At 38.8% G+C, this 15383-nt stretch overlaps 1 protein-coding gene across 1 annotated transcript in view; it reads right to left on the bottom strand.

The window, feature by feature from the left end:
- Positions 1–15383, bottom strand: part of LOC128740087 (neuropeptides capa receptor) — a 115992-nt gene that overhangs the window by 53830 nt on the left and 46779 nt on the right. Inside the window, exon 6 of the mRNA XM_053835599.1 lies at positions 3711–3855. Coding sequence (XP_053691574.1) covers positions 3711–3855 — 145 coding nt within the window. The remainder of the gene's footprint in view (positions 1–3710; positions 3856–15383) is intronic.

Raw genomic sequence — 15383 nt, 5'->3', positions numbered from 1 at the left:
CCTGTTGTGACGGGGAGATTTCGTCCCTTTTGTTTCTAAAATCACGTTAAAATTATGATGGCGTCTTTTCCCACCAATTACGAACCGAGGATTTCTAGTTGCACAATGCTTCATTATTTCCAATTTTTGGATAGTGCGTATTTAAAAATCAACAGTTTTCATTATTGGTTTGGATGCATAGAAGATTTTCCTGTCGATTGACGCAAAAATATTTAAAATCAATCTGGAAACTGCTAATCTATTAGCGCTCTAAATCTTTCATTTTTTCTTGAGGCTCGCCTTTTCTGACTTTTTGAAATGACCCGCTATGCCAGCTACCTTCCTGAAAGACGTAGTCCTACGCCAAAATAATTTTGGCGGAAAATCGCAATTTTCCGACTATAGTGCGGTGAAAATTAAAAAATAATATCCTCATACAAAAATAATATCGTCGCATAATAGTGTGTGATACGTATACACGAGAGTGATAGAATTGGAAAAATAAAACAAAATTAGGTTTAAGGCTACCTAATACAGCGGGCGGCAGTAGTTTAGTGAGTAAAACTTTCGAGTACCAACCAAAAAAGTGTGGGTGCGAGCCCCGCCTGCCATTGCACAACCTAATATATTTTTGATTTATATCGAAATTTTCTAGTTCATCCATTTCATCATTCTTCCCATCAGACACTTCCTTTCTTTCCAAAATAGTTTACGTCATGGATAATTTTCTAATACTTTTTAGTGTTGCTAATCCCAGTAAACTTTGGCGTTGGATAGCCTGTATCCAATTGATCTAGTTGTCACGATACGGTGACCAAGTAACTAAAGTATTTTCCGGATGAGAAGGGACGTGTGACACCGAATAATGAACGGCAGTGTAGATCATCGAACTCTTTGGCAATTTTGAACATGGACCTAGTAGTCTGTTTGCTGTTTGCTGGATAGCTGGTCGCAGTGATGAGTCCATACAGGAAATGGGCGATGTTGGACGCCCATAGTAATTTCTTAACATTGCCAGACTCAATTAAGCTAATCTAATCTATTGTGTGTAGTTGAGGCCTATCATTAGCTAGTTAATCTAAAAAAAAACTAGCTAATCTTACAGGAAGAAACCTGATAAATTACGAAGTCTGAACAGCACTGTCAACCTTTCTATTCAGGGGATTGCTGTACTCGTTTTAAATGGTGGCCTTAAATATGCAATCATACAATCTATCTATAGAGTAAGGAGGGGTAAAAATGCGATGGAAGCAAAAGTGCGATTCAATAATTTATCAGTGCAGATTCCGAGTAAATTGACTACATTGGCATGGATTGGTGACAGCTTGGCATGGATTGGCATGGAGATACTTTGACAGCTTGAATCCATCGTGAACATTGGTTGTTTACGAAGCATAGTTGCTCAGTTATGGGTAAATGTTATTTTAGAGCGGTTTTGATGTAATATTTACTTATACGGCAAATACGACATCAACAGGAGGATATTACTTGTCCAAAAATTGTATCAGCGTTTTACATCACTCACACATTTCTTTTGAAAATGTGGTGAGAACAATTTACAAAATATCTTCCGTGTTTTCATAATTTGCTCAAGCCCCGTCAAGCGCCTTGCGGGGCAAAAGTGCGGTTCATGGACGGGGCAAAAGTGCGATTCATGGACAAAGCCAAAATGCATAGGTAATTATATTCCGGTTTAGGCACTGTATAACAGATACTAGAAATGGAAGATCTGCGGGATACTGTGTGCTCTACAGATACTGGTCGAAGCAAAACAGTGTCACCCGCTGGTGATACAAAAAATAAACGTTTGGTAAAATTTCGATCTGGCGGAGGTTGCATTACACTAGCGGAAAATAAAAAAAGGTGCAAATTGAGAATATTCCTATATGAAATTGATCGCAGATTGAAGATATTATGGTTTTGTTAACTACTGCTGTGCCAATTTTATAGATTTAAGCTTCGCACTTTTGCCCCGCAGTATTTGCACCTTTACCCCGCTAGAGAAAAATTAGTAATCTATTTTGCATAATACTATTACCCCAGATGATTTATAGTTGAATATGAAGACATTGAGTTATTGCATCAACGTACAATAACAAAACTATTCATTTCCTATGGGTGGGGTGACCATTCTTAAAAGCGGAAGGTGCAAATAGGAAAAAAATGTCTTTGTTTCTCTTTCTTTAAAGGGTTTTATAGGGGTTTCCGTAAAGAAAACAGATGTGCAAGTGGCCGAGTAGTCAGAAGAGGGGAAGCTGACAAATGGGGAGGAACGTCCAAAAGAGGAACAAGCGTTATATTTTTGCATTATAAGCATTTTGGTTACAATAACTGATGTACAAGTGGTTGTGAGACAAAGGCGCCCCGAGTAAAATCGGGCACTCCGCTAGTTTGTTATAACCATTGAAACAAATCACATTTTGAAAATCATTTCTACCTATTGTGGCAATCATTATCGAATAAAGGTTGGTTTGGTTTAAAATTTGTGCCTCAAACATATAAAAACTGCAGCATCTTGAGCTTCGCAAGGAAAACATGTGTCCTACATGACCTACTCATGTCTGTAGAGCACTAAAGTTGCGGTTTGAATATATTGCAAAATAGCATTGCTGAAAGTGCCCAGATCCATATTTTATTCATTCGTTTAGGGCACAGTACCTATGTTATATTGAAGGTTTCTTTCATCATTAGGTACATAAATCATGTTTTAACCTATTATTAGTTTGATAAGGTCGTGTGTAGAAACAGTACGTACCGTCCCAGAAACCGAAGAGATTTTGGATCTGAAGTTAGTGTGGCGTACCCCGTGCACAATATCCTACTACACAATAAAATTATATGCACAGAGGTTGCAAGCTTCTCATGCCGAAGCACTGAAGTGGCGTGATGCGATAAAATCCGTTACAAGCACAATGTTGAAGGCAGTGCACTATAAGTGCCCCGGCGTCGTCGTCGTCATCGCTGTTGTTGCTGCATCATATCCGGTGCCCCCTCGTTGCGATGCAAGAATAAAATTGAATTCCTTTAGCTAGCCCGATTGAAATCCGATTGAGCGCAGTATATAGTAGGTACGAAGGAAAAGTGGAGAAAGTGCCACTGAAGTTCTCTCCAACAGTTTAATGGAGATTGCGAGAGCACTTCTATTGAAGTGGTTAGAAGTTGATCGAAAGGTATGGAATATTGATAGATTATTCTAACATGTGCATAAAGCGGTTCGGAAGAATGGCACGCGAATTTGCCGACGGAAAACGTCCGGAAAAGTGAAAATATTTTCCTTGTCTGAAATATATATGTATATGCAAATATACGATACATATGGGAGAAGCCTTTCCTATTTTGTTTTGAATATAAAGTTAAGCAAAGCATAAAACAAAGCTTGCATCTTGGGAACTATCAAACAATGTCAATTTACTGCTTCCTAACAAATCTCACTGTGATTGGATAGGAATCATTGTTATTGCCGTCATTTGAAAATAGGAATAGGATAGTGAAACGGAACAAAAAGTGCTGACCAACTTCGTTCTTGTCTCGAAAGGGACGTGTAATTTGGAGAAAATAAACGAGAACCCTTTTTGTGAAATGTTACGTATAAGGTAAATCGGTTTAATGGGATTTTAGAGCTTACTATGCTCTTTGTCCAAAGTATAATTTAATGGTTTCAATAAAATGGAAAGGGATTGTAATAGTGTCATGCAATTGAACAAGTTAGAATCTTTTTAGTCATTACTTACCAGGACACATAGTACAGCCAGCCAGCGACCGAGAACAGCCACGTGTTGACCGTGTTGAAGTGCTGCCAGTCCCGGGCATACAGGAACAGTAACCTCTGAGCGTGGAACGGTGCCCAGCAGACGAAGAACGTTATCACCACGGCAGCTATTCGGGGCGTAATTATCGGAAACGGAATGAAGAAAAAAAGCCAACAGAAATCAGGCAATTAGAACCCACGGCAAGTGAAGCCTACCTAATGCGATTTAGCAAATTCGAATGGCACAACTAATTGAAGCAAACCAACAACAGCAACAGGTTGCTACGGTAATGAACCACAATTGTACTGCTTTGGAGGGAAATAATTAACTTTCTCAACTCATTGTTATGCTGGCTCCGTTCGCATGAGTTAGCAACCGGATAGACAGAATTATACACCTAGCCGGTTCGCCGATTTCGATCCGTCGGTTCGAGGGACGAGATTTCAAAAAAAAGGAAAAAATACATGTGCATTACAAAATTGCGGAAGCTTGTATCAACTCCTATCCGTTTTGTGTGAGATCTGCCCATGTAATAAATGATTAGTTATTAACAACATTTAACATTTTTGTACTTACGTGCGAAAAATGATTTGATTTTATCCAGCGTGAGAAGTTTTGCAGATGATTTTTTTGTTTTTGATTAGCGTTCTAGGTTTGTTGGTATTTCAAACGAATGCATATTTTTGTTTTTCTTTTCATTGAGCTATTTTTAATTTACTAGGGAGAAAACTTGGACTGGATACACAGAAAATATAATACCTACTGACTGTAAAAAAATACTGTCTGGGCAGTTGCGACATCAACCCACACTCGGTCGCGTGTATTTCCAATTAAGCCACCAGTTTTCAGTTCATTCAATTTTCGTCCTTCACAAAAGACATTCAATCTTTCTTAATAAAAGAGGCTTCTTTTATGCAGATGATTTGATATATGGATTGAAGTATGTATTTCAGGATGATTTACAAACTAGAAATTGAGTGATTTTTGTGTGATTCGAGCAACCGAGCTTCGGAGCTTGGTAAACTATAAAAAGTTTTAGTGATACTCAAATAAATTGTATTAGTGACAGAGTTACATAAATTTTAAAATAAGAAAAGACTCAAATTGCCACAATACATGAAACTGTCTGTCGAGCCGAATAATTGACACCTATCTAATATCTACAGTGCGCATTCGCTTTAAAGGTTTTTCTCTGCATGATTTAGCAAAAAAAATTGAAAAAATTCGGAAAAGCATAAGATTATTTTTGATTTTGTCGGCATTTTGTAGCTGTTTATTATCGAAAAACCTAAAATAAGGTGCAGTATTCACAATATAAGAAGAAAATATAATTAGCCTGTATGAACTCATCTCTGCGACCAGCATCGATGATCTATAGTAATATCGCCCGGGTATTTGCTGTATAACACGCACTGGATTTTTTGCTATCGCTATTGAATGAGCGATATGTTTATTAAATTTTATGCGTGCTTGCATGTAGTGTGGTTTAGGGAATACTAATAAGTTTATAAAATTAAAATCAAAAACTGCAGAACTAAATTTAAGAAATACTGTATGATACGATTTTAAAGAGGTTTTTACGCCTGAGATGGGATCATAAATGTAAAACAAAATAACTTTCCAAAATGGCTTTTCCCCTTCTATATGTATATAAAAATAAAAAATAAATAAATTACAAATCACCCTTCCTTCAAAGCTAGATCTACTTTACCCAGCTTGCTCCTCGATGCCAGTACTGTCTCCAATTACAGCCATCCCTGGCGAGGCTGACCAGTAGGGTAACCAACTTGTCTTGGACCTCATCAGCAGCGGTGCATAATTTGGACACTTCCATTTTATGAGGGTCATATAGAATTCAGAATGAAGGAAGGGGTAATGAGGGGCCTGAGAATACACCCATGCTAAAGTCACTTGACATCGAATGGCCTGTTCCTACTAAGATTCGAACCCACGACCACTCGCTTGCCAAAGCAGACTCGGTAACCTTGCGGTTACGGAGCCCCCTACTATTGGAGTTTAATCGCACATAGTTTAAAACTTTTTACTGCGAATTTATCTATCAACAAAGGCACATCAATTCGCTACCAGTATTTTAAGCTGCAACAGCGTTTACGGAGTGTTGAAACCAAAAACGATAATTTGATGGTGCTACCACAGAGTAACAGATATGTAACTTCTAGGAAAAAATCTAGAAATACTTAGTGTATGAGAGATACGGAAAAACAGCCATCTTGGGAGCCAAACGAGCAGCGAGAATCTTAAAAAAAAGCTAATTGAACACGCTTACCGTTTGCCTAAATGCTTGATTAACAAGTATTGAAATAGTGGTGAATTTCGAATATTATACTCAGGAACAATGCTTGGCAGTAAACTTCACATTAATTAAGCAGAAAGATATATCACTCTATTGTACTATTTTTTTAATTTATGTAAACAAAACATAAGCGGATAATGTTGAAAACAATCAAGTTGCACTGCTGCATCATTTTGTGCCGAGTCAAGTGCGGGCAATTTTTGTTCACTGTTATCAAATCATTGGCTTTAGTTTCTGCATATATCTGGTACTCTAAGTAATTCTAGGAAAACCCCATGAGATTTTTGTCGTCATTTCTTTAACTTTTACATGTCATTATGGCAGCTTTCTCTTATTAACAAATGTTTTCTTTTTTGTTATAATATTCAACCCTAGATTAAAACCTAGATTATTTACCTAATAAATTAGTGATCAGTTATGCAAGTATTATGTCGATAATTGATAGTTACAGCTCAGCGCATATTTTCCAATATTATAATGGCGTTCCTAATGATAAGGACAACGAAGCCTGGCAGGTCTGCCAGCTTGTGGTATATCAAACTCTCTTGAAAGTCTAACCTTTTCATCCAAACCCGACCGAGCACCCACAGGCAGGCAGCACAACTGTTCCTCTTTCATTGTACCGCAGCGGCTTTTCAAATTTATTGTATAGAGCAGCGGTTCCCAACCTTTTTTGGTTCGCGAACCCCCTGGCGGAGTTCCCTATACTATTCTACAGCGAACTAAATTTTTGGCGAACCCCTGGGGGTTCGCGCACCCCCATTTGGGAAACGCTGGTATAGAGAAAACTGTCCCCCCGCAGCTATTTCAGTAGGCTTCGAGAAATGGCATTATTCGTTCCAAGCGATACCTACTGATTGGTAGGTATAATATTTTATGAAAATGACACTCCACTAGGTTCTCGAGCTACGGTGTGAAAAGTTTTATTGTATAATGCTTTCTTGCAAAAGCAAAGTTGACACATAGAGGTACGTTGGAAACTTGATACAATGAAAAATTATATTACGAACGCTAGCGACTTAGAAACAGTTGCGGTATAGGAAAAATGGCACTCTATCTCGAAAATTTCCAGTTTCTCTGATTTCTCATCAATCATCTCACTAATTTATCTTTTTTCATCTTGTCATATCATAATCAACTTTGAAGATTGGGCCTAATCTTGACAGGTAAGGTGAAAGGTCAGCGTAAGTGAAAACGCTAGCAGTTTTAAAGTATTTTCAGCGATCAAACAAACTTTTCGTATTATTTTCAGTCCGCTTCTGTTCGGCTACAGAAAAAAAGCTATTTGACAAAAAGGTATTTGTATGTCTGACAAAAAATAATGCTATTTATTGCACTCATATTCTTGCATGCTGCTAGGGGCAAGTTTTTGATTGGTTGAAATGGTCGGACTGATTTTAAGCAATTTCTTCAGTCTACATTTCCCTGTTACGATTAAAACCAATCAGCTGCCTTCGCTACTGAAACCGAATTGTGTCAATCGCTCCAGTTGTTCGATCCGAACACCAGAGTTTACCATAATCCAAATCCAAATGCTCGTGGTTGTATTCACGAGTGAAAGATGCCAACTCCGCAACTTTTCGAGCAAAAGATTTAGAAGTTTACATCGATATTCATGCCCACTTGGTTTCGACGAACCGAAAATGAGTTACTTACTTGTCATTTCTTCAGTAAGTTTCTTTACGGTCAAGCCTTCGATATAGAATTAGCTCACTCACCAATAATCGGTGCGAACATTCATATATTCTATCTTTATGATCAGGAATGGAATACCGAGGGCTATCATCAGCGATCGTGGTACCAATTTTCAAGAAGGCAGCAGAGCTGCGAGAAAGATTGTGTAATGCATATGGAAGGCGCACGGGAATGCCTGATCCAAGGCATAAAATTCTTCGGGCTTCTCGTTTCGGATCACACCCTCAAGTGCGATGTTGAATAGCATGCAGGATAATGGGTCACCTTGTCTTAACCTTCGCCGCGTCTCGAAGAGACTTGAGAGTGTCTCCGAGATGAACACGAAACACATCACTCTGTTGTGTCAGTTTGTCCAGAAAACTGTCTTCGTGCATTATCTACCATAGTTGGTTTAGATCGACTGTATCGTATGCTGCTTTGAAATCAATAAAGATTGTGTGAGCACGCGATATTCTGCAAGATCTGTTCGATGGTAAAATGGTCCATAGTTTCGCGAGTTCCCGTGAAGCCCACCAGGTAATTCCCCACGAAACCATGTGTTATCCGTGACATCCGGTGTAACAGGATGTGGAAGAGTACCAGGCAGGCGGCGTTTACCAGCATTATGCGGCGATAGTTGCAACAGGCGAATCGACCCTTTTTGTAAATAGGATGAACCACTCCTTCCATCTATTCCTCCGGTTGTTTATCCTCCTCCCAAACCTACCCCCAGTGTATAAAGCTTTGCCGGTAGACGGTCTTTACCACCGGCTTTGTTAGTCTTCAGCAACCCAATTTGTTGTTTCGTATTTTGGATAACAGGTGCTGAGATTTTACTATCTTTCATGGGCACTCAAAGGTTAACTTCCGCTTCGCTTTCTTCTGCAACTTCGCCATTGAGGTGTTCATCGTAAAACTGCTTCCACCTGCCGGTCACCTCGCGCACATTTGACAGGTTTCGGTATGTAGCTTTTACGAGTATGATACAAATTTTGGCTTTACTTATCATGGATTCGTCCGGATGTTGCAAATGAACAAATTTCTGCTATGGCACGAGTAACTCTGGAGATGTCTTAAGAAACTGAGGTTGTTAAGCTAGTCGGAAAAGGTACAAACATTAGCAGTAGGTACGACCTTTATTTTTTTCAAAATCGATCTCGATCCCGCTCTTAAGTCGAATGCACTCGACCTGACCAGTAGGTATCCCATTCCGCGAGTTTGAGGATTATTCTGCCAAAAAAATTCGGAGATCCCCAGCTGTGAACTTGTCACCAACGCACGATACTCCACCGGAAGCGATGCAGCAATGAATAGTAACACCACCGATGACACCATCTGGTTTTATTACAAGAATGTAAGAGGATTGCCGAGCGATATGGTTATTCCCTTATTAACACATGTTACGGTAATTGGCTGGAACAGGTTTGTGTTTTTGATACTATACCGAGCCACCGTTTCCTGATGTGTAATATTTAAAGCTAGACAGTTGATCTAATTGGAAATCACAGCAGCGCCGTCCGTGAACTCTGAAATAGCGCCTCTCAAGGTGAAACTGTCCTCGTGTACGGCGACTACAATCAACCCCGCTTTGTATGGTGCAAAGACGAGAACGGCACACTTGCAAATCACTTGTACTTAATTCCGGCGAATACAACATTGGTTGAATATGAATCAAGTAAACCTACATCTGTATAACAACAATCGTTTTCCACATTTAGTTTTTATGTCTCAGGCCAGCCATGTTGTGGTAACCACTTCCGGGGATTCTTTACTGGCTGTAGATCATCATCATCCTTCACTAGATGTCAACGTCAATTAATATTTTTTTGAAACGATGATTCTACAATTGATGAAGGGACGGTAAGGGAAAGTAAATAAAGGATTTTTTGAGAATGGAGGGGAAGAGTGGAAAGGAAGGGGGGGGGGGGGGGGGTAATAGGTAACTACGCTTAACAAGTTGTCGTTGTGACTCCTATCTTTTGTCCAATGCTGGAAGGTGCATGGGTCAAACCATGCAGGTGTTGTGGTTTCAAATCCGGTTATAATCTCTGATTATAGCTTGGTTTGACCCATGCACCTTCCAGCATTGGACAAAAGATAGGAGTCACAACGACAACTTGTTAAGCGTAGCAACCTATTACCCCCACCCCCTCCCCCTTCCTTTCCACTCCTCCCCTCCATTCTCAAAAAATCCTTCATTTACTTTCCCTTACCATCCCTTCATCAATTGTAGAATCATCGTTTAAAAAAAATATTAATATATGCCTGACCGCATGTCAACGTGGTTTACAATGCAATGGCAGAGAAGCTAGAAAGTAAAACAGAAGCATCCCAAGCAACAATGTGAGTTTTATTGTACTCTTATGGTGGACTTCAAGACCAATTTTGGTCTTAAATGCCATCATAAGAGTCTAATAAAACCCAAATTGTTACTTGGGATGTGATTTCTTTGCGGCTCATTTTGCAATGAAGACGCCGAGCTTGCCGCGTATAATGTCTCGCTGGGTTCTATCGACCAGGATACGTTTGAAATTTCGCCCGACATGATTGTCGCTGCCTTAAAAACGTTAAAAAATTCTTACGTTCCTAGACTGGATAGAATCCCTGCCGTTGTTTTTTGTCGCTGTGCTAGTGTATTTGCTAAGGCATTAGCTTCCTGTTGTCATACATGTATTCCTTGTATTCCGTGTAGCGGTAATCGTCGTGACATCAGGAATTACCGTGGGATTACCAGCCTTTGCGCCGCTTCGAAACTGTTCGAGATTATCGTCAGCGAATGAATCCTACAAACCGTGAAGTCTTATATTTCTTTTGATCAGCACGGTTTCATTCCAGATAGATCCGTAACTACGAACTTGTTAGATCTCATTACCACTTATTCGACGGCTATGAAAGGCAGAGCGCTAGTTAATGTCATATATACGGATCTGAAGACGGCTTTCGAAAAAATTGATCATAAAATATTATTCCGTAAATGGTTGCGAATGAGTGCATCGAGCAGATTGGCGTCATGGTTTTCGTCCTATCTAGCTGGAAGAACGCTGCATGTCAAGCACGGCAGTTGTGTCTTTTCACCATTTGGTAATATGTCAGGCGTTCCACAAGGCAGCAATTTGGGACCACTTTTGTTCGTCATTTTCTACAACTATGTTGCATTCTTGCTTGGTTATAGATGCAGACTAATTTACGCCGATGATTTAATAACCTACATAGTGGTACGCTGCCGTCATTTGCTAATGTTGCTAAACATATTTGTCAATTGGTGTCAGCTGAACAAAGGCTTGAACGTGTTCAAAAAAGATTCATATGGCTAGTTCTCAGCAATCTCCTGTGGCGTGATCTTTGGAATCTTCCAGCGTATCCAGAAAGATGTCAACTGCTTAGTCTCGAAACGCTCGCTCGGAGACCAGCGATGCAGCAGGCATCTTTCTTTGTTAAACTGCACGCTGGTTCCATCGATTACCCACATTTTTTATCCCTGCTCGATTTTCGCACTTCAGGAAAAACCTGACGACAGCGATCATTATTACAGCCAGGATTTTATTGTACACGCTATGGATACAACCAGTCTATTGCTGCAATGGTTCGTCTATTATTGCAAATGCTATATTCATAAAGCCGAACTTGTCAGACGAATTATAATATATGAACAAATTTAATACCAATATCAAGAATATTTTTTGACCCCTTTTTCTCTACACATACAGTGTACATACAAAGATGAACACATCGTAAATTGAAAAAAATATGGAAGCAATTATCGATACTGTTGAGTTTATACACTTAGACTAACCGCATGATCAGTGTAATATGGGAAGCGTTTGGTACGGGAGGTCCACGCTTCCTTCCTTCCCCTTGATTTCAAGGAGTTTAATGGAATTAGGTATTTTTTCTGGTTCCACTTGATTCCTTGGAATTCTCTCTGCGGTACATGCTGCGCAGTTGGCCTGGCCGTTGACAAGAAAAATGATTGATTCAAGTAATCGCCATTTTCCAGGATGCCTTCAAGAATTGGCTGCGTTAGTGTGAGATTAGATTAGATTAGATTAGACTAACCGCATGATCAGTGTAAACGATTAACTTTTACAAGTGCTGTCAGAGATTTTTAGAAAAACATCCAAACAGTTGTGGCAGTATTCTCTACTACACCAAATTCAAGCTGCTGGATTTTTCCAGACAATGAAATCAATAGCGAGTGAAACTTCTGTTAGCCCGTGGTGTAATAAAATTCCATAAAAGTGTTACCAACAACACCCATCCAACATCCAACAGAGGTTTGACCGAAAGGACACCCATACCGACCTCTTCATTCATTGCACATTTCAGAGCCTTTAAAATTTATGTATAAAGCGAAAATGTTTCCGCAGTTATTTGCAGGAGGGTTCTAGAGATGGCGTTATTCATTCCACGCGATGTTGATTAGTGTAATATTTTATGAAAATGACTCCTCCATTGGATTCTTGTCCACAGCTGTGAAAATTTTTATTGTATACAAACACCTTCTTACAAGGACAAAACAAAGCAGCAGAAGTGCCTCAATGGAATGAACAATTGAAGAACAAAAACTGGAAGGAGGATTAGAAACCATTAGTGTAACAACGAAAAAATTCAAGATGTTGGTACACTTTAGTGGGAGGCACGAAATGGTGACGTGGAACAGTATTATATTGTCTAGGTTCAAAAAAGGTTCCTAATTTGTCACTTTTTTTTACCGAGATTTGAATTAACAAAATCGTGACAAACAAATATTACATGCTATCGTTGTCTCTGGTTTGTAAGGCAAACAGTGATTGTGCTAAAATGGGTTTGGTTGCTTTATTGAGTTTTAAAATGCCAACCACCTACGAAATTTTCAAAAGGGAGTTAGCAAAAATCTATCTAACAGTAACTTCAGTAATAGGGAAAACTGTGAGGCATGAAAAAACAGTCACTTTTAGTCAAGAGACTAACACTTTCATGCAAAATTGAAACATTCAACCATTTTAACCACTTTTATAACACTTTAAAACTGGGAGTAGAGCATTGGTCTTCCAGAATAGAACAAGAAGTAATTTAGGGAAATCATAAACAAAACACTAACCTAGCTAAACTGTTCTTTTACCGAGCTTGTTAGCAGAATCTGCAAATCGATGGAACGTATGAAAACAGAAACAGTTTCCTCTTTCGGAACTTAATTAGCCGTTTTAGGTGATAAGGTAAATGATTCAGAAGTATCTTCCATCTGGACATCTGATACGCACCATCCAAAGTTCACAATTAATGACATTGTTAAATTTTAAAAGGGACTGGAGCACGAGTGTAAACTAACTTTGCCCCATGCTGGGCCTACCAGTCCTTACACTACCAATGACGTTTAATAAACGACCACGGCATAAAATAAGAAATGGACAACGAAATGGCCGAAGCGTAAAACACCGCCAGTAGCACTACGCTCAGCCAAAATCCCTATATTATTTCCGTTTTACAGTTGGTAAATGAACTGGTCCGCCACTTGTCGACATTAACGCGTCCACCGATTTCTCTTCTCTGGTCGTCACGGTTATAAATTTTTACTTACCGAGGACGGACGGGCGGGCCGACCGGTCCGTTCCGAGCCTGCTTCCGTCCGGCGGTAAAAGAAAATATATGTGTAGGAAAAGGATGACGACGGTGACCTTCGTGAATTGCTTGCCACCAAAGCTAGCAACTTGGAAAGTTTATTTCCGCAATGGGAAATTAATAACCTAACCTTGGCATTTGCGTCATCAGTCAACGGGGAATTATTGTGTGTCAGAGTCAGGTGAGAATGCTGTTGTGCTCTTTGATCGTCGTCGTAAATACTTAGTCGAATGGTTTTATGATTCGACACCAGGAAACTTATTGCAAAATAAAACATTTTACATTAGTCCACTGGATGGTTTTGATTGTCATTTTCCTTGAGCAGGTGACATAAAATCTGAACTGAGGATTACGCTTTCGGCAGTGACTTTAAAACTTTCGAGTTTTTCATCTTTCATCAATTAAATTGTTGATTTTAGAGTAATGATTTTTTGAAACAGGCTATGTATTAGAAAATTCGAAAAATTGATGATCTAAATTTTTCAATTATTGTCTTCGTTCATAAGTTCGTGAACTTTGCCCTGTACAAAATCATTCGAACCAAAAAGTTTCTTCAAAAATTATTCCAAAAAATTTTTATTTTCGTCTAACAAATCACATTTACTAGAATTAAATAACAGGCTTCAAATATTACTGTTGCATAGTAAGCTTTATTTTTTTGTAAATTTTACGCTATAGATTAAAGTTGAATCTAGAATACTGGGATGCTCCCACAATTCATTGGAAGTTGCCCTGCGTCCTACAATTGTATAGGGTATGTTGCTACATCGTCGTAATTGCCTATTCCCGTCCTATTCAACACAAATTATTAAAAATATCAGCATTTTTATGACACACAATGCAAAACTAGTTATTCCCTAATATTTTAGTTAGTTGTCTATCATACGCAATCAATAAAAGTGAGCTGAGATCTATTTAAATGCTTTTTATCATTAAAGTAGTCCTTCCAGCCAAATTTCCTACGTTTTTTCGTGCGACGAAGAAGACAATGTCGACTAATCGTGCTAATTTCCGTCATTCATAAATGAAAATAACTCACGCAAGGCATTGTCGTTATTCTACAGCCAGAAAAACTTGCCTGACCTGCAGAAATTTTGTAGAATAACATTTGTCATGCCGTCCTACACAAATACCTGCGCGTTAGCTTCGTAAACATTGTTGTGATTTTTAGTTCGGACGATGAAAAATTTTGTTGGACGGATTTTAAAACGGTACGACGAATTTTAGCAATAAAGTCAGTTGCGTAATTTCAATAATATGCTTTAATAGTCGCTTTTCAGTGATTTCAAAGTTCACGGATCGGAAGGTAAGTGTGTTTTAGTCAAATCAGTACAAGAACTTTTGGAGTATTCACTAAATCCATCCAGCAAATGATGAAAATTAGAATGGCTTTCCTTATTACGACGGGAATTAGAAAAAGACCCTATCTCCACAAATGTTTACCTATTAACGACAACTGTTGTCACTGTTTGTTGCAATGTTCCGAAAATAAATTCCATTTAAATATGGTACAAAAAACAACGACTCCGTGGTGAACTTCTGGCAACTTTTCAGTAAGTTTTCAACTTTCCCTTACCATTACGAATCGACGCTGCCTGCGGAGGAAGATTGAGCCATTGAGGGGTAACATCTTGGAAAGTTCAAAATAATTTCTTTCGCTTTGGTTTGAATGCTCGTCTTTCTGCTAGCTTCAAAAAATTATGCGAGTGTCTTTTATGTCTTTTATGGGTACAAATGCGATTCCATGCGTTGAACAGACAGACAATGAAGAAATCTTCTAGGATTCTCAGTTGCAACCTTATGAGATTCTTACTTTAAGATCAAAGGAGCGGGCAATGTTTTTATTGTCGTTGATAAAGCACAATACATGTGGATAGTATCCTTCATTATTTGGATGTTTATGACAATATTCAACTGAAACAACAACGAGACGTTCGTTTGATACTGCCAGCTGAACGAGCTCATTACTTTTCAAGACATCTTGTCCTTTTGCACAAGTGAGTACCAACTTTTATTAGCAATGCACAACGTTCAAATATCTTTTGCGCAATATTATTCTGAACGGCATT

Source organism: Sabethes cyaneus, chromosome 3 (assembly GCF_943734655.1).
Source record: "Sabethes cyaneus chromosome 3, idSabCyanKW18_F2, whole genome shotgun sequence".
Classification (NCBI taxonomy): domain Eukaryota; kingdom Metazoa; phylum Arthropoda; class Insecta; order Diptera; family Culicidae; genus Sabethes; species Sabethes cyaneus.
The sequence above is the reverse complement of the archived record's forward strand: the minus strand, read 5'-3'. Positions and strand labels throughout refer to the sequence as shown.